The following is a 24,786-nucleotide window of genomic DNA, read 5'->3' as shown; positions in this document are numbered from 1 at the left end:
TGACAAAAATATAAATTCTCTGTTCATTTGTTAACTTCAAGGTGAAGTTATTTTACAACCCATAAACGAGTTTTGTAACGAATTCAACATAGCAGAACTATTATTTGTAATTACAAGTTTATAACATCAAATGGTCCTTCTGTAGCTCAGTTGGTAGAGCATGGCGCTTGTAACGCCAGGGTAGTGGGTTAAGTCGCTTTGGATAAAAGTGTCTGCTAAATGGCATATTATTATTATTATAAATAACCATGTATATTATCATACATCAGTGAAGCGTTTATGCTCAGTGCACATTGACTTGCAAGAATTGAAGACAAGGAAATGGTGCAGTGGCGCCTCCCAGTGGTTGCGTAAAGCAGCAATCATAAGTAGAAACGATATCAAAGCAGCCCTCTACACCCCTGGTTCGGTAAAAAGCTGAGGGATCAGGCTGGGGAAATGTAATCACAAAAATTCATAGACAGAGCTATGGGTGCAAGGAATGATAGTTTGAACCATGTTTTGAGGCTGTATAGTGTTTGTTGACATTTTCTTTCTTTACAAACATTGGGGTAAACAAGCTTACATTTTGGGTTCTGATGGCATTTATAAGTTATATTTTTCAGGACTCAATGGTGGCATATCATTCATTTATTAGTCAACCAAATGGATGTAGGAACTGTTGATTGCCCCTTTAAAGGTAGTATTTACTCAAAGACAAAATCAGAATTTCTGGGATGCTTTTTATTCTACACTTGATGGCATTACATTTGTTTCACGGTTATCACAAAGCAATTTTTTAAATAATATGCATAAAATCATTGCGTCCTATTTTGAGTTTGCACCTCAAAGCTGTCCTCTTTTGTGAAATTGGAAAAAGAAAGTCACGGTTCTCTGTTTCAGCTAGCTTCCCAACATGCATCTTACTCTACTTATATTGTTGTGCAGATATTATAAAGAACTGGTGATGATTCTATTGATATGCTTATAAATCAGATATCTCTTGTAATTACTGTTAGGCTTCCATGCAATTCAGCATTGCTTTACAGTGGATAGTCATGTCTGTTGTATACATTGTTTGTTGGGCCACAGGACAGGCAGTAATCAGATCTTCTCCACGTGGTTCCCAGGGAAGAGTCCTTCCTTGCCACAAAACCTGCCTCTCCACCAGCCTGATGCATCTGCAGGGGAACACAGAGATATGGACAGCTGTGGACTCCATACACAGTACAGTCTTAGAACTCATCCAATACAGGTCTGAGCATGAATTGATGCTGTGAGCTTATTCGGGATCAGCACTTAAAGCATAACAGCACTGGTGTTGTAGTGCCAAGCATCCAACAAGTTCTCTAGTCTCTTCTGCCTCTTTCTTCTCACCCTTTTCCATTGTTGAGATGGACACAGTTTCTTAACAAATAGAGAATTGAGTACTATTCTATTCCTTCCCTATGTGTTCCTCACCTTCATTGAGCAGGTCGATGATATCATTGGTGTCGAAGCTGAGCTCGTCTGTGTCTTGGCCAGCATACTGGTACAGCGCCCGGCAACGCGGGCCGGTGGGGCGTGGCTGGGCCTTGGGCCGGCTGGATGGGGCCGGGGGTGGCCGCTGGCTGCTGATACTCCTCTTCCTCTGCATTCTGGAGGGGGGGAGAGAGAGAGAGAGAGAGAGATGAGAGAGAGGGAGATAGTATATGTTGTGAATACCCACTGTGTGCTCAGTTTATTCAGCTCACCCAGACACGCCCTGGTCAGGCACGTTAAGGAAGTCCAGGTTCCCCTGCTGAGTCTGAGCCGAGCCTCGTCTTGTATTCAGGGAGCCCAGTTTGGGGAGGGCGGCGCTGGGGGCCGGTTCTGTTTCTGGGGGATGGAGTAGGTTTGCTCTGGCTGCTGGGGCGGTGGAGCACCTCTAACTCTGGGTGCACCATTCTGGTGCCCTAGTCAAAGAAGAGGAACACAGATACCATCAAAACACAAGTATACCATTGTATACCATTCATACACTAAGACCTCTAAGATCTCAACATAATTATCACAGTGGTGGTACACAGTTCATAGTAAGCACTGCAAGTCCATGTTTATGAAATGAGGCCTGCCAATGACGTAGGAACATATCTGGACCAGTTTACCTCTGCTAGGAGGCTGACTCCTGCCCCCTCCATGGTTCTGTGGAGATCCCTTCTTGGTGGGCTCTGACAAAATAAACATGTAGAGTTTTCAACTATGACACATTAGGATTAACAGGATATATTATATACTGTACACTGTATTGAGTCAGACTTAGTATTCTATACATGATCTACTATATCTATGTTTCTTTTCCACTTCGGTATGTGATATAGTCTGTTCCTGATACTCACTGGAGGTCTTTGGCAGGCCGTCTCCCACGTTGATGGTGAGGGTCTTTCCAGCTGGTTTGATCTCTGCCTGGTCTCCCTGTCCCCTCTGGAACACCACAACACGGGTGCCACCTCCACCCCAGCCCTCCTTCTTCACCCGGAACTCCAGTCTGTAGAGAGCCACAACAGTGGACATGAATGATATGATCCATTTTACCAGATGCTTTCATCCAAAGTTAACTTGATCAACTAAACTATGGAGACCCCACACATAGAGAGTCATATAGCAAGGCTGTTCCTATCCAGTATGTGTGTAGTCATACCTGTCGTTGAAGGAGAGAGACAGCTTGTTCTTGGTCACCTCTTCATAGCGCTTACAGAGCAGGCTGAGGAACTCTGTCTTGAAGTTGGACTCTAGCAGACTGTCATACTGAGCCTCATGCACGATGAAGAAATCATCCTGTCTCATACTACAAAGAGAGGGAGAAAGGCAGAAATGGAAAGGTTTGAGGGCTTGCCGTTGATAGAAGACAAGAAGTGTCACACACAGTAGGCCGATATAGCATAGTTCTTTTTCTTTACATATCCTGTGTGATCAGTTCCTGTTTATTAATGACAACACTGACCACAAAAGTTCCCAATGGTACTGCCTGGAAATACATCATACCGGACTGTTATATGCTATTCTAAGTGGAGCAGGGAGAAAACCCCTTTACCTGAGAGAGACAGAGTGGATGCTCTCAAACTCCAGCTTCCTCTTTAACACCTCTTTTATCTGTCCCTTCTCTGGCCCCTTCTTCACCTTCTCTCTGCCTATCAGGTAGATGCCCTTGGGAGACAGAATCAGGTCCCTCTTGATGGACTGGAGAGAGAAAATGGGAGGGGGAGAGAAAGAATAAGAGTGAGAATGAGTGTGTGTAAATGGAAGAAGTTAAACCCCATGTTGTGTTGTTAACCCCGGCATAGGCTCTCTTTTCCTCACCACTCTGTAGGGGAGGGACAGGTAGACTCACATTGAACCTGCGGTCAAACTTGTTGACCGAGTCTGCAAAGTCGACTCGCTCCCTCTTGGCCAGGAACTGTCTGAGCTCAGGCCTCTGCTCCAGGCCCAGATAGTCTCCTACAAAGTTCCTGTTGATGCTGTTCCTCCTCCGCTCCTTAGAGTTGTACAGGATGTCCGAGGCTGCGGATAACATGCGAGAGAGGGGAGTACATGGTCATTTTAAGTAAGACCTTTCAAGGACATATTCATTGCTGTATATGAATTTTCTGTATTTACATTGATTTATGTATATTCATATTTCTTCCTTGTTTCATCCCCACACACCCCTCTAGGTTCATTGACACACTTACCCTCCTCCCTCATCTGTTCATATTTCCTCCTGGCGATATACCTTCTCCAGGCCTTCTGGATGGTCCTGGCGAACATGTCGAATTTCCTCTCCCGCATCTCTTCCAATAGGAAGAGCTAGGAGAGACGGAGGGGAGAGGGAATGCTTTGATCAAAGAAACCCTTTTACAGTATATAGATGAATACCTCACACCTTTTTTGTAATACATTTCATATATTCATTTAAACTGGGAAGACCCATTGAGATAAAAGAAATAGCACTTTTCTCAGGGAGACCTATGTGGGCCCCTACCGACTCTGGGGCCTTGACAAAGACCTTGGAGCGCCCCATCTGGTACTGATCTGTGTCCATGTTGACAGAGCGGAGGAGATGCAGGACCCCCTGCTGCTCTCCCCCCCGCCAGCACGGCCACGTCTCTGCCGTCAGGATGGCATACCTGTAGGCCACACACAGAGGGTCAGACACTGGGAGGGGGGGGGGGGGGGGCATACACTACAACCCCCCCCCCACACACACACACACACACACACACTGAGAAGAGGACACAAAGCAGACATTGAAGGACACACACCTAGGAGTAAGTAAGACTCACCTCTGTAGGAACTTATTGAAGACTCTGCGGTAGGCGTAGCCGGCTCGACGCACACGGATGTTCTCCCGCAGCCCAAGGTACTCCACCTGGTGCTTGGCCCTAAACACACACACATAGTTTCATCATCCCCTTTACTCTGATGTTCCACTTCTGATGTTCCAAACTATACCGTCATAACTTTCTGCTATTGGATATTTGGTGTCTGTTGGGGGGTGTTAATAGAGACAAACCGGCTCTCCTCCCAGTCCTTGGGTCTCTTAGTCTCGTTGGGTTTGATACATCGGATATAGTGGGGGGTGCACTTCATCAACGTGTTCACCAGATCATTGGCTTGTTTCTGCAGAGAGAACACAAGAGATGGATATACCACCATGTAGCTACTAATCATCTCAAACCTATGGGTGTCCTGTTCCACTCAGCCACTGAACCACAGTGCTGGCAGTAGAGTTGGGACTGTTACCTTGATCTTAGAGCTAGCAGTAGTGGGCCTGCTCTTCTTGTCTGTGTTGAGGTTTTCAGGGAAGAGGCTGCGGATGAAGTCACTGTGGGAACAAGATGGAGGACCACATTTCCCACATTATCTTCAAGCCTTGGTTGTTTTGAGACACGTGTCTGTTAAGGTAAAGATAGAGGCATACGTACTGTTCACTGCTCTGCATGAGTTCAATGAGGTCAGTAAAAAGCACGTCCCGGTTTCTCTCACAGAAGCCATTTATTTCGTAGGAGACCTGAGGTGACATGAGACATCATGTGTAAATATCAACATTCCCACCGACCTTCACACATGTCTACCTACCCACTTCCCATTGATGGAACATTCCTTTCTACCTCAGCCTAGAATTGTCTACGTCTATGTGTTTTGAGCGTGAGAAGACTTGTCCTCTCCTGGTACCCACCTTGCCTGCATAGTGGTGGATGACAAAGCCAGAGTTCCAGCTGTTGAAGTGTTCGTGAGTGCCCACCGCCGCAGAGAGCTTCTGGAGCAGGGTGCCATCTGCCCCCTCACCCTTGGCATGCATGGTGGCACACACATCATCCAGCACACTCATGATGCCTGGCGGGTTCTGGAGGGGATTGTTAGACATTTAGCGTGGTAGCCACAAGCAGAATAAAGACACATTTGTGGAAATTCCATTTGTGGCGATATTGTCATTTTGGGCTCACCAACTTATTCTCGATGAGGTCACACACAACCTTGTTGTTGAAATACTCAATTGGTGTCCACTTGATGCCTTCCTGAACATACTCTTCCTGTGAGAAACACAGAGAGATAGACAATGCCAATATCATTTTCACAACATCCAAGACACCTCGTAAAGGAAATGAAGAGTGTTGATGTTTGAGAGTGGTTTGTACCTGTTCAGCCTTCAGTGTCAGCTCAATAAATATCTGCTGTAGCTTCTCGTTGACAAAGTTGATGCAGAACTGCTCAAACCCATTCCTCTGTCAGAAAGCACACATCCAGATTGAAGAGAATGTTATCACACAGCTATGTCTGGTCTTGTTATCCCATCAGAGGTCATGTACATGTCTATGTATTTAATTTACCTGAAATATCTCAAAGCCATATATGTCAAGTACTCCTATACTGTATTCTTCATGAGGTTTCTGTATGGCTTTGTTTATTGCCTGGGAATAGGAGAGGAAGAGAGAGGAGAGTTCATTAGTATGAAATGGACGTGTCACCATTACTGTATTTGTGTCTGTGTGTGTATCGTTGCAGTGTATAGTAAACTCAGCAAAAAAAGAAACGTCCCATTTTCAGGACCCTGTCTTCCAAAGATAATTTGTAAAAATCCAAATAACTTCACAGATCTTCACCGATCTTCATTGTAAAGGGTTTACAATTACAGTTCATAAACAATTAATGAACAACCACCTGTGGAACTGTCGTTGAGACACAACTAACAGACGGTAGGCAATTTAGGTCACAGTTATGAAAACCTAGGACACTAAAGAGGCCTTTCTACTGACTCTGATAAACACCAAAAGAAAGATGCCCAGGGTCACTGCTCATTTGCGTGAACGTGCCTTAGGCATGCTGCAAGGAGGCATGAGGACTGCAGATGTGGCCAGGGCAATAAATTGCAATGTCCGTACTGTGGAAGCTGAAGACAGCGCTACAGGGAGATAGGATAGACAGCTGATTGTCCTCGCAGTGGCAGACCACGTGTAACAACACCTGCACAGGATTAGTACATCCGAACATCACACCTGCGGGACTGGTACAGGATGGCAACAACAACTGCCTTAGTTATACCAGGAACGCACAATCCCTCCATCAGTGCTCAGACTGTCCGCAATAGGCTGAGAGAGGCTGGACTGAGGGCATGTAAGCCTATTGTAAGGCAGGTCCTCACCAGACATCACCGGCAACAACGCTGCCTATGGGCACAAACCCACTGTCGCTGAACCAGACAGGACAGCAAAAAGTGCTCTTCACTGACGAGTCGTGGTTTTGTCTCACCAGGGGTGATGGTCGGATTTACGCTTATTGTCGAAGGAATGAGCGTTACACTGAGGCCTGTACTCTGGAGCGGGATCGATTTGGAGATGGAGGGTCCGTCATGGTCTGGGGCGGTGTGTCACAGCATCATCGGATTTAGCTGGTTGTCATTGCAGGCAATCTCAACGCTGTGCGTTACAGGGAAGGCATCCTCCTCCCTCATGTGGTACCCTTCCCACGTCTGGGACCTGTTGAATCGGAAGGTGAGGGCTAGGGCCATTCCCCCAGAAATGTCCGGGATTTTGCAGGTACCTTGGCGGAAGAGTCGGGTAACATCTCACAGCAAGAACTGGCAAATCTGGTGCAGTCCATGAGGAGGAGATGCACTGCAGTACTTAATGCAGCTGGTGGCCACACCAGATACTGACTGTTACTTTTGACTTTGACCCCTCTGTTCAGGGACACATTATTCCATCTGTTAGTCACATGTTTGTGGAACTTGTTCAGTTTATGTCTCAGTTGTTGAATCTTGTTATGCTCACACAAATATTTACACGTTAAAAAGTTTGCTGAAAATAAACACAGTTGACAGTGAGAGGACGTTTATTTGTTTGCTGAGTTTAGTTGTCCCTGACCTCCACCAGGTAGTCAAAGAGTCGTGTGTAGAGGGCCTTAGCCAGGGCGTCTCGGGTATAGGTGGCTTGTTCTTGATTGAGTGTCACATCGATGGACTCAGACTTTCCACCCCACTTTGAGTCCATCTTTCTGCTGGTCAGTTTGTCTTGCAGACGTGTTGGGTCAACGCCCAGCAGATAGGCAGGAAAGGCAAGCACTGGGAGGGAGGAAAAACATACAGAACAAACAGAACACCTGAGCAAAATACATGAATTCCTGCTTTCATTATAGCAAAAGTGTGTTTTGGTGTCTATCCCTCTCTAATATTTTTTCACCTTATGGGGACAGTTGCATTGATGCTTACTTGTGCATGTGGAGCTCTGTGTGCATGTGTTCATGTGAAGCTCTGTGGTGCATGTGTTCATGTGGAGCTCTGTGAGCATGTGTTCATGTGGAGCTCTGTGTGCATGTGTTCATGTGGAGCTCTGTGGTCATGTGTTCATGTGGAGCTCTGTGTGCATGTGTTCATGTGGAGCTCTGTGTGCATGTGTTCATGTGGAGCTCTGTGTGCATGTGTTCATGTGGAGCTCTGTGAGCATGTGTTCTTGTGGAGCTCTGTGGTCATGTGTTCATGTGGAGCTCTGTGTGCATGTGTCCATGTGGAGCTCTGTGTGAATGTGTTCATGTGGAGCTCTGTGTGCATGTGTGTGTATTAGGCATGTTTGTCTTCTCCCACTCACAGTCAGTGCTCTCCACCTGCCCATAGTTGCCTGCCTCTATGAAGCTGATGTTTCCAAGGTGCAGGATTCCTGTTATGATCTGCAGCCCCTGAGCCTGGTAGGCCTCTGGGATCCCAATCACATTCATGGCTTCCTGTGGACAAAACTCATCACTGATGTCTATGGTCCTGTACAGAGCGCCATTACTGCTGGCCCTGACAACACACTAGGACTGGGAATACACAAAAGAACAGTATATTTAACTAATATAAGCCTGTATTATGAATATAAATATGAGTGTCAATGTGTTCCCAGTGCTTCTGTGATGTCTCAATAAATAAATAAAATGTGTACTCTGTTTTAATCCCTGATGGCGTAAGGTACCATTGTCTCCTGAAAGTCCTTGCTGTCGTTGGTTCCGTCCACTTTGTATGTCCCAGACTGGTTCAGGTAGTAGTAGTACTCTGGAGTCATGATGCCCAGGGCTTCTTTCTGCTGGGGGTTGGCTCCTTCTATTAGCTAAATACAACAGTTCAGACAAAACACAACTGAAAGTTATAGCACATGGATTACATATCAACAATTCACACACAATTATGAAACCCTACAGAACCGTTAAATCTGTGCTGTCGGCTGAGAAAGTCAAACACATTGTCATTGTGGGTTGTTAAGTTACTGCTGGCCTAGCTCGGGGCCTGACTGACCTGGTAGTAGACGTGGAAGTTCCTCTCGTTCTCATTCTGGCTCACCACCCTCGACTTCTCAAGAAGGAAGTTAGAGATTTTACCACCGTCCGGCTCTCCTCCTCTGCTAAACTGGATCTCAAAGTACTTACCCTGTTAGATCAGAACACACACAAAAACCTTTCACTCAAATTAGACATGGTTCATTATTCTGACTTTGTGGGCAGGTAGCCTAGTGGTTAAGAGCGTTGGGCCAGTAACCGAAAGAGCGCTGGTATCGAAGCCCTGAACGGACTAGGTGAAAAATCTGTCGATGCTCCCTTGATCAGGGCACTATACCCTAATTGCTCCTGTAAGTAGCTCTGGATAAGAGCGTCTGCTAAATGACTCATATTTAAATGGGAATGGGTATGTGGCCCTGTGCATTGGTAGAATGGAATTATCAGAGCAGTGACACAAGATGTACTTACTGCTCTGTACCACAAGATGTACCACAAAATAATATATTTACTTTACCACACAGCTGTTGACCCCACCCAGGATTTCACCTCAGCTCAGTCTTCTCAAGCTCTTTCATCTCATTGTGTTGTTCTTCTATAATAGAGGCCTACAGTACATACAGCTGGGCACCTCAGAGGCAGGAAACCCCAGAGGTGACATGCACTCAGCTACAAAGCCTGAACTGTTGCATGTGGATGTGGTTAGGAGTTGAGGCTAACATCTCAGGATCTCAGCAGTAGGGAAAGGGGAGAGGGTGAAAGGTGGCTGTTGCATACTGCTGCTGTGGGTATATAGTCTGCAGAATTCAGATCACCTCTGGTAGAGCACAGGAAAAACAACAGCCTCTGTGCACAGTGTATTGTCTATAACAATAGTTAGCACAGAACTAACAGAAATTATCAGTATCAGTCTTACTTTATTAGCCCACACACAGTGTCTAGAGAGGAGGAGAAAGATGAAGGGAGGCTGATTGCTGTACATATCACTCACAAAGCGACTGGAGTTGTTGTTGCGGACAGTCTTGGCATTGCCGAAGGCCTCTAATAGAGGATTGGACTGGAGGATGATGTCCTTCACATGCTGAGAGACACATACAGAGAAACATCACAATACAGCACTTCAGTTTCCTTCACAGTCATTAGTAATGGTAATGCTAATAGTAGTACTAGTAATGGTAATAGTAGTAATAGTAATTGTAATGGTAATAGTAGTAATAGTAGTAATAGTAATGGTAATAGTAGTAATAGTAATGGTAATAGTAGTAATAGTAATGTTAATAGTAGTAATAGTAATGGTAATAGTAGTAATAGTAATGGTAATAGTAGTAATAGTAATGGCAATGCTAATATTAGTAATAGTAATTGTAATGGTAATAGTAGTAATAGTAATGGTAATAGTAGTAATAGTAATGCTAATGGTAGTAGTAGTAATTGTAATAACAGAAGGTAATACCTGCACTTTATCACCTCCTCCTGATACTTTGGATATGTAACCCATAATGTATTTTGCAGCCACAGTCTTCCCAGCTCCACTCTCCCCACTGGCACAACACACACAAAACATACAGCCATATTAATGATAACCCTCTAACTTACACTGTATCAAAAAAAAAACATTTTTGTGAGACTTGCTGTGAAGGTGATCTATGACTGCACATGAGTTTCTGTTTCTTTTATACTAAACAAAAATATAAACACAACATGTAAAGTGTTGGTCCCATGTTTCATGACCTGAACTAAAATATCCCAGAAATGTTCCATATGCACATAAAGCTTATTTATTTCAAATTCTGTGCACAAATGTGTTTATATCCCTGTTTGTGAGCATTTCTCCTTTGCCAAGATAATCCATTAGGTGTGGAATATCAAGAAGCTAATTAAACAGCATGATCATTACACAGGTGCACCTTGTGCTGGGGACAATAAAAGGCCACTCTATAATGTGCAGTTTTGTCACACAACACAATGCCACAGATGTCTCAAGTTTTGAAGAAGCGTGCAATTGGCATGCTGACTGCAGGAATGTGTACCAGAGCTGTTGCCGGAGAATTTAATGTTAATTTCTCTATCATAAGCCGCCTCCAATGTTGTTTTACAGAATTTGGCAGTATGTCCCACTGTTTAACGTATACTGTTTACAGGAAACTCACTCTACATCCTTAGATGAAGTTGAGTGGGATAAGGGGTGGTGAAATACAGGGTGGTGAAATCAATTTCTGTCACGGACAAAGGAACTCAAAGGGTGTGATGATATTAATTAACAAAAATGTTGAATATGAAAAAAGATTTGGCCCATTAATTTATATGGTCCAAATCAGGATGATCCAGAGTTCTTCAAAAATATTTATATCAATTTATTGAACTTATGATCTAATCATTATGGTATGAGACTATAACACAGTGTTAAGTACCTCAATGGACCGTAAAGGTCATCACTCTACAAACAGTGCCCTTAAGAAAATCACAAATATTATGGACACATTAAAAATAGTGGATATTTGGAGGCTAAAAAAACCCGACCTATTGAGACATAATCAAGCTAGTCGTCTTGACTACTTTCTTATCTCTTTCTCTCTTGCATAAATGTTTTTAATAGGAGACAGAATGCGATCGGATCATCATCTAATTGGCATTCACATAACTCTTATAGATTTTCCACGTGGACGGGGATATTGGAAATTTTATCAAAGTTTACTGGAAGACAACTTATTTTTAACTAAGACAAAATAACTTAGAACTTAATTTTTTCAGTACAATATAGGTTCAGCAAATCCTCTTATTGTTTGGAATACCTTCAAATGTACCTTCAGGGGTCATTCAATTCAATATTCATCAATAATAAAAAAGCAGTTTCTGTCTAAAAAGACAAGATTAACAAGGGAAATACATGAACTAATAGTACAGGTAGATAGCAATAAAAATGATACTACAGAGATACAAGTTAGAAGAAAAACATAAAGAACATAAAGAGGAACTTATTCAAGAACGAACTAATGTAATCTATTATGTAATCTATTACATTAGTTCAATTTCGGTAATTCTCTTATAAAATGGGTAACAATAATGTATAGCAACCCCAGGTGTAAAATAGTAAATAACGGCTACTACTCAGAGAGTTTTGAATTGTCAAGAGGAGTTTAACAAGGGTGTCCGCTGTCACCATATCTATTCGTTATGGCCATCGAAATGCTAGCTATTAAAATCAGATCCAATAACAACATTAGAGGATTAGAAATCCAAGGCTTAAAATCAAAGGTGTCCATGTATTTTTATTTTATTTTTACATCACCTTTATTTACTACCAGGTAGGCTAGTTGAGAACAAGTTCTCATTTGCAACTGCAACCTGGTCAAGATAAAGCAAAGCAGTTCGACACATACAAAACACAGAGTTACACATGGAATAAACAAACATACAATCAATAATACAGTAGAAAAATCTATATACAGCATGTGCAAATGAGGTAGGATAAGAGAGTTAAGGCAATAAATAGGCCATGGTGGCGAAGTAATTACAATATAACAATTCAATACTGGAATGGTAGAATGTGCAGAAGATGAATGCGTAAGTAGAGGTACTGGGGTGCAAAGGAGCAAGATAAATAAATAAATACAGTATGGGGATGAGGTAGATTAGATTGGCTATTTACAGATGAGCTATGTACAGATGTAGTGATCTGTGAGCTGCTCTGACAGCTGGTGCTTAAAGCTAGTGAGGGAGGTAAGAATCTCCAGCTTTAGTGATTTTTGCAGTTTGTTCCAGTCATTGGCAACAGAGAACTGGAAGGAGAGGCGGCCGAAGGAAGAATTGGCTTTGGGGGTGACCAGTGAGATTTACCTGCTGGAGCGCATGCTATGGGTGGGTGCTGCTATGGTGACCAGTGAGATGAGATAAGGAGGGGCTTTACCTAGCAGAGACTTGTAGATGACCTGGAGCCAGTGGGTTTGGCAACGAGTATGAAGCGAGGGCCAGCCAACGAGAGCGTACAGGTCGCAGTGGTGGGTAGTATATGGGGCTTTGGTGACAAAACGGATGGCACTGTGGTAGACTGCATCCAATTTGTTGAGTAGAGTGTTGGAGGCAATTTTGTAAATGACATCGTCGAAGTCGAGGATCAGTACGATGGTCAGTTTTACGAGGGTATGTTTGGCAGCATGAGTGAAGGATGCTTTGTTGCAGAATAGGAAGCCGATTATAGATTTAATTTTGGATTGGAGATGCTTAATGTGAGTCTGGAAGGAGAGTTTACAGTCTAACCAGACACTTAGGTATTTGTAGTTATCCACATTTTCTAAGTCAGAACCGTCCAGGGTAGTGATGCTGGACTGGCGGGCAGGTGCGGGCAGCAATCGGTTGAAGAGCATGCGTTTAGTTTTACTTGCATTTAAGAGCAGTTGGAGGCCACGGAAGGAGAGTTGTATGGCATTGAAGCTCGTCTGGAGGTTAGCTAACACTGTGTCCAAGGAGGGGCCAGAAGTATACAGAATGGTGTTGTCTGCGTAGAGGTGGATCAGAGAATCACCAGCAGCAAGAGCGACATCATTGATGTATACAGAGAAAAGAGGCCCGAGAATTGAACCCTGTGGCACCCCCATAGAGACTACCAGAGGTCCGGACAACAGGTCCTCTGATTTAACATACTGAACTCTATCAGAGAAGTAGTTGGTGAACCAGGCGAGGCAATCATTTGAGAAACCAAAGCTGTTGAGTCTGCCAATAAGAATGTTGTGATTGACAGATTCGAAAGCCTTAGCCAGGTCGATGAATACGGCTGCACAGTAATGTCTCTTATCGATGGTGGTTATGATATCATTTAGGACCTTGAGCGTGGCTGAGGTGCATCCATGACCACCTCTGAAACCAGATTGCATGGTGGAGAAAGTATGGTGGGATTCGAAATGGTGGGTAATCTGTTTGTTAACTTGGCTTTTGAAGACCTTAGAAAAGCAGGGTAGAATAGATAGTCTGTAGCAGTTTGGGTCTAGAGTGTCTCCCCCTTTGAAGAGGGGGATGACTGCGGCAGCTTTCCAATCTTTAGGAATCTCGGACGATACAAAAGAGGTTGAACAGGCCTGTAATAGGGGTTGCAACAATTTTGGGAGATCATTTTAGAATGCCGATGACTCAAGTTTTATATTAAGTCCACAAGCTAGATCCCTGCAATGTCTCATTAAAGATCTAGATAACTTTTCTGTACTCTTTGGACTAAAACCTAATTATGATAAGTGTACAATATGACATATTGGAAGCGGGTGGCAGCGGGAGGAGGTAGGGAAATGGTCTGTCTGCCCAATATAAAGGATCAAAACTGGAGGAGGAATAAAAATAGCATAAATAGGAAAATATACCAGTTTCATTTGAGGAACAGGATGTTGACAACTGTGCCATACAGATGACAAAATAGTTTGGAAGAGATTTTTGATGTATTGATTCTATGGTACAGGGAGAATGAGTTGATATATAAAACAACGCAAGATTCAAGACTTCATGCTTTTCAGCTAAAATTATTACATAGAATTCTTCCCACCAACAAAATGTTGAATATTTGGGGCATAAAATCATCGAAGCTCTGCAGATTTTGTTGTGAGGATACAGAATCAATAGACCATTTATTTTGGTATTACCCTCAGGTAGCCTGTTTCTGGTCTCACGTTCAGGAACGGCTGAAAATGCATAGCATTGATCTAAAATTGGCCCTAGAAATAGTACTGTTAGGAGATCTGGAGAGACCGGATCAGTCAATTACTAATATACTAATACTCTTAGTAAAAGTATTTATTTTCATCTCGCAATCTGTTGATTCTATTCGATTAGATAGATTGAAATTGTACATTAAACATCACAGTATAGTTGAAAGATATGAGTTGCATAGAGACCAGAAGTGGGTGGCCAGCAGAGATAGATGGGACGGGCTGAGGTAAGCTGAGGGTTGGTATGTGGAATTGGAGACAAGTGGGAGTGGAGTTGCTGTGTGAGAGATAGAATGATGGTAAAAGATAAAAGTAAAACAAATTATACAAAAATAAGTCAAAATAAATCATAATAAAAAGTACGTTTGAATGACACTAAGTGGCAGTGTTTTTACAACTAATGCCGGTTTGCATGAGGCTGATGCTGTGCAGGTGTTTGTACACATGCATATACACACACTCATTCAAATGAACACCTACAAGAACACACACATACATGTAATAGTGCCAGACATGCACACAAACATATACAGTTGGCATTGCTATTATGATTTCAGTTGTCCTTGATGTCCTTTGTTTTAAATGTATTATTATTATTATTATTATTTGTTTGCATTGTTGTTTGCTGTTTTCTTCTGTCTTTTCCTGTTTTCTCTTTAGAGTCTCGAATGGTTGAGGAACAGTTATTGGGGAACTGTGGAGGGATCTTGGAGGGTTCGGGTTCACGTTTTTTGGCCTGGTGGTAGATCGGTCAACATGCCCTCGAGCAGGGCATTGACCCTGGATGCTTCTGTGTGTCGCTCTGAATTGGAGTCTGTTGGATGACTGGTGTGATGTAGAGAGGCTTCACTGCAAGTATATTGTATGTTTCGAATATTCAATAAATAATTTAAAAATAATAATAATAAAGTATGTCCCACTGGCCTCATAACCAACGACAACGTGTAACCATGTCAGCCCGGGACCTCCACATCAGGCTTCTTCACCTGCGGAATAGTCTGAGATCAGCCACCCGGACAGCTGATGAAACTGTGGGTTTTCACCACCAAAGAATTTCTGCACAAACGGTCAGAAACCATCTCAGGGAAGTTTATTTGTGTGCTCGTCATCCTCACCAGGGTCTTGACCTGACTGCAGTTCAGAGTCCTAACTGACTTCAGTGGGCAAATGCTTACCATGGATAGCCACTGTCACACTGAAGAAGTGTGTAGGTATGTATGGTGTCATGTGGGCGAGCGATTTGCTGATGTCAACGTTGTGAACAGAGAGCCCCATGGTGGAGGTGGGGTTATGGTATGTGCAGGCATAAGCTACGGACAACGAACACAATTGCATTTTACCAATGTCAATTTGAATACACAAAGATACCGTGACGAGTTCCTGAGGCCCATTGTTGTGCCGTTCATCCGCCGCCATCACCTCTTGTTTCACCATGATAACGCACAGCCCCATGTCTCAAGGATCTACACAATTCCTGGAAGCTGAAAATGTCCCAGTTCTTCCATGGCTTGCATACTCACCAGACATGTCACCAATTGAAAATGTTTGGGATGCTCTGGATCGACGTGTACGACAAAGTGTTCCAGCTCCCGACAATATCCAGCAACTTCACACAGCCATTCAAGAGGAGTGGGACAACATTCCACAGGCCACAATCAACAGCCTGATCAACTCTATGCGAAGGAGATGTGTTGTCGCGCTGCATGAGACAAATAGTGGTTTTCTGATCCATGCCTCTACCTTTTCTTTTAAAGGTATCTGTGAACAACAGATGCATGTCTGTATTCCCAGTCATGTGAAGTCCATTGATCAGGGCCTAATGAATTTATTTTGATTGACTGATTTTCTCATATGAACTGTAACTGAGTAAAATCTTTTAAATTGTTGCATGTTGCATTTATATTTCTGTTCAGTGTCGTTAGAAAGGAAATTACACACTGATTGAGCTTTGGTTCTTTGTTAGTTCTGAGAAAAGTAGTAGAATGACGCACATGAGAAGCCCTAGGGTGCGTGTGAGAGAGGCACAGAGAAAAACTAGGACTACATACTGCCTGCCAGCAGAAAGAGATAGCAGTTATGACACTGGTATAATAACACACCTGATAATAACACACTGGTTCTCCTGATCAATCATCATGTTCCTGTACATGTTATCAGTCAGGGCGTAGATGTGGGGAGGGTTTTCATACTGGGCCTTTACATGGAGAAAGATGGACAGAAAAATAAGAGAGAGAGAGAGAGAGAGAGAGAGAGAGAGAGAGAGAGAGAGAGAGAGAGAGAGAGAGAGAGAGAGAGAGAGAGAGAAAGGGAGGGAGGGAGGGAGTTTAATATACAACTCTGAAGGTAAACAAGGAAGTGAATGGGAATACAGTATAAAGACCAAAGTATGTGTTGAACAATAGGATGTTTTACTCACAGCCCCTTGGTAGAGTTCAATTTCCCGGTCAGTGAAGTAGGGCATCTGTTTGAAAGGGTTCACTGATATCAACACGGAGCCAATATAGGTCTGCACATGACAGTTAAGGGTGTTTCTTCTGAAATCACGGAATATGATATTGAAACAATCACAGCGAAATTGTTGATTATGTAAACTTTTCAAAAAGATAAATATCCCAAACCATACATTAGTTTCATCCGGACTGGATTACACACACACACATATAATGCTTTTTTCCCACACAAAGAATGAATTAAGTCCCGAATGTGCAGTAAAATATGTACTAAAAACACGGAAGTGTGCTGCTGAGTCACAAAGTGCATCCAAAAGAGGAACTGTGCAGTCCTATTATTGCATACATTCATGTGTGTCTGCGCATGTGAAGACGTTGAGTGAGTACATATGTGTGGTAGGGGGATGAGGCAAGGATGGTATGTATGTTTGTTATTGTGTTGTTGCTACTGTATGAGTACAAACATCAGCTGTACTCACGAATGATATAGAATGGAAGGACCTAATGCTATGGGCCAGTGGAATGACCTCAATGACCTCAATTCTCAATTTAAAAGCCATTTGTAACAGTTTTTTGTTTGTGTGTATGAATGTATGTGTGTATGCCTATAAATACATCAGTCTGAGAGTGTGTGAGGGGGCAGGTCTGCTGTATTTCTTCTGAAGAGACATTTGTGAGAAGTGATGAAGGTCCCTAACAGACAATGAAACAGGATACGAAGATGTAGTCATCCATGTATCTCTTCTTCAGGTTCTCCACGATGGCGTCTTCACTGATCTTGGACAGTAGCACCATGTCGTCCACACCACTCTGCTTGACATTCTGACTCTGCCAGTGATACTTACTGCCCTGCAGGAGAGAACGCACAGGGTTAGGGAATGCACACCCTTTTTATGTGTAATTGAGGCAGAGAGAAAAGCAGAGGTAGATCTATAGATGACCTAGTTCATACTGAATGTGAGCTACAGAACATTCTGAGAGGGAATCTACAAACAGGAGGGGTATAGAAAACCAGAGGAAGCAAGGGCCAACTGTAATTGGAAGGCATGTGGACCAGCAGACATCAGAGAGAAGTTTCTCAGCAGCAGGGTCTCTCTGTGTGTAACTGTGTCATTAAGAATGTGACTAACTGTGGTTATCAGTACAGGAAGCTGAGGACAGTTACCAGGCAACGCTCTGTAGATGAGGTGAGCATTTGCCAATTTGGCCATCTCTGTGAGGTACTGCTTCCCACTCTGATCTACGACAGTGATAACCAGTAGTTGTGGTATCTATTGAATATGCTTCCTATAGGAGTCTGTGGAATGGGAGGGGACTCAGTTTAAAGTGTCCCATTGGACCACAGATAGAGCAATGAGACAGATATTTCACAGGATGTATAAATGTGAAGCATCTGGTTGGCGTTTCCACTCACTCCCAAATATGGTGGTGAGAGGAAGCCCAGTGGACGGCAGTGGGAGAAGATGGAGCGAGATGGATTCTGGCCAACATTCTGCCAATTTTCTCATTGATAAAACATTTGATCTCGATACAGTTTTCTGTTTCCAAAACTAGAATCTGTTACGAACAGAGTAGACTAAGTTTTGTAGACTTTACCCATTGCCAAAGTTTCAAACAACTGCATTGTTTAGAAGGAGTGCAAGGGCGAATTGAGTCGTTGCACACACGCACTTCACAGAGGTAGGTGTTCCCTAAAAGAAATATGCAAATACTTGCTAGAACACACCAATAGGCTGTCACTAGCTCTTGCTTATTCTGCCCACTATGATCTATTTGCTCCCACTGGAACTGACGTCCTGTGGTCTATCTTGGGTTAGTTATACAAATCTTTGATCGGGCCTTGTTTCGGTGATTTCTTTACCCAAAACGAATGTAGTGCATTTTAAAGTAACTGCCAAAAAAAAGACCCTCTTTCCATTTTCTGCTCCCCTCCCATTCCTATACCTTCAGTATGATGATGACGTCCACCACATCGTGCAGAGAGTTTCCTGACTTCCCCAATCACCACATAAAGAGTTGAGTTCAACCCGGTTTGGCCAACGATGTTGTATTACACCGTGTGATATGATCCTAGCCTTGTTTGGGTTCCTAAACGCTGTTTTGTTTTGATGTGTGGTGGATCCTGAAAAAAGGTCTAACATGATTACTGTGGTCTGAGTTCCAATTCTCTCAACCTTCTAGTGATAACTTTGGAGGAGAAGGTTCGAATACAAATGTATATTCCGACCCCAGTGAGTCAGACAACTCTCTGGCCAATCAATCAATGATATTCAATTACAAATAAGCGACCATGAACATTAGATACTGTAAGAAAACAAGCAGTACTTCAGTCCTTGAGGGCCGCTATTGCATCTCTGTTGTAATGAATGATGCCCACTTTTCATGTGAACAACCTGAGTAAGGCTGTTTGTTTGTCACAAATTTCAGACCACAATCCATACGCATTCTGCTCAGCACACAGAAATGGCCTCAGCTGGGTGAAACCAAGGTTCTGACTGCTTTAAATAGCTAACTGCTGATGTGACTGTTGATCCAGTGCTATGTTAAAATAGCCCACTTGCTGCTGTCTAGTGTCAGACCTGGGAGATGCTTTGTGCGCTCAGAGAGGACTACTGTAGTTCACTCCACCTGTCATCACTACTGTGAGTGAGTCAGCCTGTTGTAGGGAAAAAGTTGTGACAATGCATCCAAAATCAATCTATCAATGAAAGAAGTCTTATTGTAAGCTTACTCAACTATCTTAGAACATCTTTTGTGTGTTTGCGCATCCAGCAAGGGGCCGGATCTGTGCTTGGGAGTCTGTGTGGGGAGGAAGTATTGTGTTAGAAACTACAGGCCCCTCTGTCTCTCTGTCAGGTCAGCTGCACTTCCCTTCTCACGGCTCACCACTACATCTTGTGAAACCCTCTCCACTTTTTAACACGTCACTGCTGCTCTTCCATTCCAGACAATACTACAGAACTTCTTTTAACAGTTCACCCTTACATTTACATTTGAATCCAGAGCTACTTTCCATTAGTGCATTCATTTTAAGATAGCTACAGTGCCTTGCGAAAGTATTCACCCCCTTGGCGTTTTTCCTATTTTGTTGCATTACAACCTGTAATTTAAACGGATTTTTTATTTGGATTTCATGTAATGGGCAGACACAAAATAGTCCAAATTGGGGAAGTGAAGTTTAAAAAAATACTTGTTTCAAAAAATGTAAAAGAAAAACAAACAGAAAAGTGGTGGGTGTGTATGTATTCACCCTCTTTGCTATGAAGCCCCTAAATAAGATCTGGTGCAACCAATTACCGTCAGAAGTCACATAATGAGTTAAATAAAGTCCACCTGTGTGCAATATAAGTGTCACATGATCTGTCACATGATCTCAGTATATATGAATATATATATTTATGAACATTTGAACATCTTGGCCATGTTCTGTTATAATCTCCAACCGGCACAGCCAGAAGAGGACTGGCCACCCCTCATAACCTGGTTCCTCTCTAGGTTTCTTCCTAGGTTTTGGCCTTTCTAGAGAGTTTTTCCCAGCCACCGTGCTTCTACAACTGTATTGCTTGCTGTTTGGGGTTTAAGGCTGGGATTCTGTACAGCACTTTGAGATATCAGCTGATGTAAGAAGGGCTATATAAATACATTTGATTTGATATATACACCTGTTCTGAAAAGCCCCAGAGTCTGCAACACCATTAAGCAAGGGGGACCACCAAGCAAGTGGCACCATGAAGACCAAGGAGCTCTCCAAACAGGTCAGGGACAAAGTTGTGGAGAAGTACAGATCAGGGTTGGGTTATACAACAAAATCCGAAACTTGAACATCCCACGGTGCAACATTAATTCCCTTATTAAATAATTGAAAGAATATGGCACCCCAACAAACCTGCCAAGAAAGGGCCGCCCACCAAAACTCACAGACCAGGCAAGGAGGGCATTAATCAGAGAGGCAACAAAGAGACCAAAGATAACACTGAAGGAGCTGCAAAGCTCCACACCGGAGATTTGAGTAACTGTCCATAGGACCACTTTAAGCCGTACACTCCACAGAGCTTTATGAAAGAGTGTCCAGAACAAAATAAGCAAACATGTTTGGTGTTTGTCAAAAGGGATGTGGGAGACTCCCCAAATATATGGAATTAGTTAGATGAGACTAAAATTGAACTTTTTGGCCATCAAGGAAAACGCTATGTCTGGCGCAAACCCAACACCTCTCATCACCATGAGAATCTCATCCCCACAGTGAAGCATGGTGGTGGCAGCATCATGTAGTGGCAATATTTTTAATCGGCAGGGACTGGGAAACTAGTCAGAACTGAAGGAATGATGGATGGTGCTAAATACAGGGAAATTCTGGAGTGAAACCTGTTTCAGGCTTCCAGAGATGTGAGACTGGGACAGAGGTTCACCTTCCAGCAAGACAATGACCCTAGGCATACTGCTAAAGCAACACTCGAGTGGTTTAAGGGGATACATTTAAATGTCTTGGACTGGCCTAGTCAAAGCCCAGACCTCAATCCAATTGAGAATCTGTGGTATGACTTAAAAATTGCTGTACACCAGCGGAACCCATCCAACTTAAAGGAGCTGGAGCAGTCTTGCCTTGAAGAATGGGCAAAAATCCCAGTGGCTAGATGTGCCAAGCTTATAGAGGTATACCCCAAGAGACTTGTTGTTATTTCTTGTTTGTTTCACAATAAAACATATTTTTGCATCTTCAAAGTGGTAGGCATGTTGTGTAAATCAAATGATACAACCCCCTCAAAAATCTATTTTAATTCCAGGTTGTAAGGCAACAAAATAGGAAAAATGCCAAGAGGGGGGTGAATACTTTCGTAAGCCACTGTAGGTGAGACAACAACATATCACATATCGTAGTAAGTACATTTTTCCTCAATAAAGAAGTTATCAGCAAACTCAGTGCTAGTAGGAAAAGAAAGAGCCAGGGTTAGACCTTACCCAGCTCCTCAGGAACAATAGTCCCCTCTACTGCTGGTTTTCACATTTGATAGGACTCTTTTTAATGCTCTTGATCAGTATTGCCATACCTACATGTACTTTCTCTCTCATGTCTTGTTAACGTCATGAGAATACAATCTCTGGTTAGGAGAAAAACAGGTTGTAGCAGCAGCAGCAGATACGTGTTATTAACGACTCCATAGTGTACAGCACATTCTTACACAAATGTGAGGACATAGGATTCAATCAATGCTTCTTTCCCTCTTGACTAGAAACACTCACCATAACCGGGGTGGATACCAGCAGGGCTTGTCAGTCAAAAGAGGAAAGGACAGCATGTTCTCCATTTAAGGAGTTAAGAGTCTCTACTACTTGATGTCCACTACCTCCTGTTCTGCAGCACTTTGTTGTGTGATTGTTGTTGACAAGAGTGATAGAACACAACAGTTATCCATTTTCCTTTCATCATCTGGACATAAAATGAACACACCCTGAACATCAGTGTGCTTCCCTGTTGGTTCTAAGTCAGCTGTTGCCAGGCTCCAGAGTGTGATAAGTGCCAGCATCCGGGCATAATGTGAGAGCCCACTGTACAGCTGAGTCAAGTGACCTCAACCTAACAAATAAGGCTATGCACTTCAGAAAGTCTGTGAGATAGAGGAGACCATCACAGGAGGCTGTTGAGGGGAGGATGGCTCATAAGGGCTCATAATAATGACTGGAATTAAATGAATGGAATGGTTTTAAACACAACGAAATCATTTGCTTGATGTGTCAAAAGCTATTCCATGAATTCTATTCCAGACATTACTATGAACTCGTCCTCCCCAATTGAGGTGGCACCAGCTGCCTGTGCTCAGCATATACAGTAGATGGAGAGGATAGACGAGTCCTAGTGAGGAGAGTCTTCAATAGTCTAGGTATGTGTGTGGTGTGTTACCATCGTGCCGGCGGTGCGTGTGCCCCTCTTCTCCCACGGTCCTGGACCAGGTGTTCAAAGTCCAGACTGTGTGTGTCGGTAATCCCGCGCTAGCCCCTTCACAGCACGACCATCACAGTCAGGAAGTCTCCAGCACACACAGTCACACAGACAGAACAGCCACCGAGAAGACTTTAACATTCAAAGCGTTCAAACGTACTTCCTCATACTCCCACAGACCCAGAGCGAAACAAGAACTGCTCTGCCACAGACTTAAGAGGACACAGACACACACAGATACAGACACACATATACAGACACACACACACAGAGGCACACACACACACTCATCCTATATCTATAGGTACCACTTCTACTCTGTTGCATTTTCAATTCTTCATTTAGTCATGGTCTAAATGTTTAGACCTAATTAACAGTCAATGTTGATACTGCTAGGGGCTGTTATATCACACATTGTTAAAGTCCATAACAAACTTAATCTTTGATACAGACAGTATTTTTATATCATGAATAACCCCTCTATAACATACCAATAATTTAACTAATGGCACTTCTGTGTTTAATTTCACTTTACATGACACTTCAGTTGTTTACGAACTACTCCACCCAGACTGTGGTTAGTCTCTCATCTTTAAAATCTGAAAGGTTTGCAGTGAATGGCACTACACCCATAACGAACTTTAAAAAGGGGTTTTACATGACATGTTCACCTCTGATTTAGACACTGTCTCCTGTATTCCTGACCCTGACTTGGCTCTAGAACATGTATCCTCCATGTTAATTCCTCTAGCATATTACAGCATCAAAGATAGATCAAACTCTTGGTTTTCGTCTGTGCTATTAGAGCCCATTTAGATGAGAAATCAGGCCTTGGCCAAGGCAAGAAAAACTGACTGCAGTGGACAGTGGTCTGCTAGTACTTCTAAATGTTGGACAACAGTAAATGCACTGAAGCATGCAAATTCCTCTTCTTCCCTGCCTTAGGAAGTTCTGTCTGACTCTGGCATCAAACTGAGGAGAAAGTGATAAGTGATGCTTTTAATAAACATTTTACTTCGGCAGGCTGTTATTTGAGGGAAACTGTGGTTTAATTGACCCTGGTCAGTCAATCGACTGCTCTTCCCTCTGTACGCCTCTAGCTGAATCGATGTTTAACTGTCAACTTCTAGTGAATCTTTGTTTTCATTTCAACAATTTACTACCTGTGGTGCTAGATGCCTTGCTAAAGATTGATGTAAAGAAAAATCCAATGGGGCTGATATGCTTTTGTCACGTTCTGACCTTAGTTCCTTTGTTATGTCTTTGTTTTAGTATGGTCAGGGCGTGAGTTGGGTGGGTTGTCTATGTTCCGTTTTCTATGTTGTGTTTTTGCGTTTGGCCTGGTATGGTTCTCAATCAGAGGCAGGTGTCGTTAGTTGTCTCTGATTGAGAATCATACTTAGGTAGCCTTTTCCCACCTGTGTTTCGTGGTTGTTTATTTTCCGTCTTTGTGTATGTCACCAGACAGGACTGTTTCGGTTCGTATCATTCTCGTTGTTATTTTTGTTTTAGCGTTCTGAGTTGAATGAATATCGTCATCAACACGTACCACGCTGCGCTTTGGTCCGATCCTTGCGACTCCTCGTCAGAAGAAGAGGACGAGCGTTACAGCTTTATCCCTTTTTTGCAGCAGCTCTCTGCCCCCATGATTGCTGAATCATTAACCCATATTTTTTACCTGATGATTATATCTGGTACTATCTCCAAGGTTTGGAAGGCGGCCCATGTTCTCCCCCTTCACAAAGCCGGTGACCCTTGTGACCTAAATCATTATAGCTCTATTTCTAAACTTTCTGCCTAGCGAAAATATTAGAATCCTTGATTAATTCTCAGCTAAGATATTTCTTATCTTTGAAATGTATCCTAAATGTACATCAGTCAGGGTTTTAGACCAGGTCATAGCACTATCTCTGCTGCATCCCTAGCTATAAATTATGTGCTTAACTGTATGGATAAAAGACAACATTGTGCTGCCCTCTTCATTGAC

General features: G+C 43.0%; 1 protein-coding gene across 1 annotated transcript; it reads right to left on the bottom strand.

Annotated features, from left to right (window-relative positions):
• Positions 1–702: 702 nt before the first annotated feature.
• Positions 703–22,952, bottom strand: myo1f (myosin IF). The gene is given in 29 exon segments (XM_046302250.1): positions 703–1,160; positions 1,441–1,616; positions 1,713–1,804; positions 1,807–1,913; positions 2,106–2,168; positions 2,337–2,485; positions 2,639–2,785; positions 3,032–3,177; positions 3,329–3,498; positions 3,669–3,783; positions 3,959–4,103; positions 4,260–4,358; positions 4,490–4,596; positions 4,720–4,801; positions 4,902–4,987; positions 5,156–5,323; positions 5,424–5,510; positions 5,616–5,702; positions 5,808–5,888; positions 7,341–7,537; positions 8,061–8,193; positions 8,424–8,558; positions 8,744–8,875; positions 9,713–9,802; positions 10,175–10,262; positions 16,511–16,605; positions 16,828–16,917; positions 17,579–17,710; positions 22,761–22,952. Coding segments are annotated over 29 exon segments (3,279 nt in total). The 5' UTR covers positions 22,764–22,952; the 3' UTR covers positions 703–1,083.
• Between the last annotated feature and the right edge of the window lie 1,834 nt (positions 22,953–24,786).

This window comes from Oncorhynchus gorbuscha, linkage group LG15 (genome assembly GCF_021184085.1).
Source record: "Oncorhynchus gorbuscha isolate QuinsamMale2020 ecotype Even-year linkage group LG15, OgorEven_v1.0, whole genome shotgun sequence".
NCBI lineage: Eukaryota > Metazoa > Chordata > Actinopteri > Salmoniformes > Salmonidae > Oncorhynchus > Oncorhynchus gorbuscha.
This window is presented reverse-complemented; position numbering and strand designations above follow the sequence as displayed.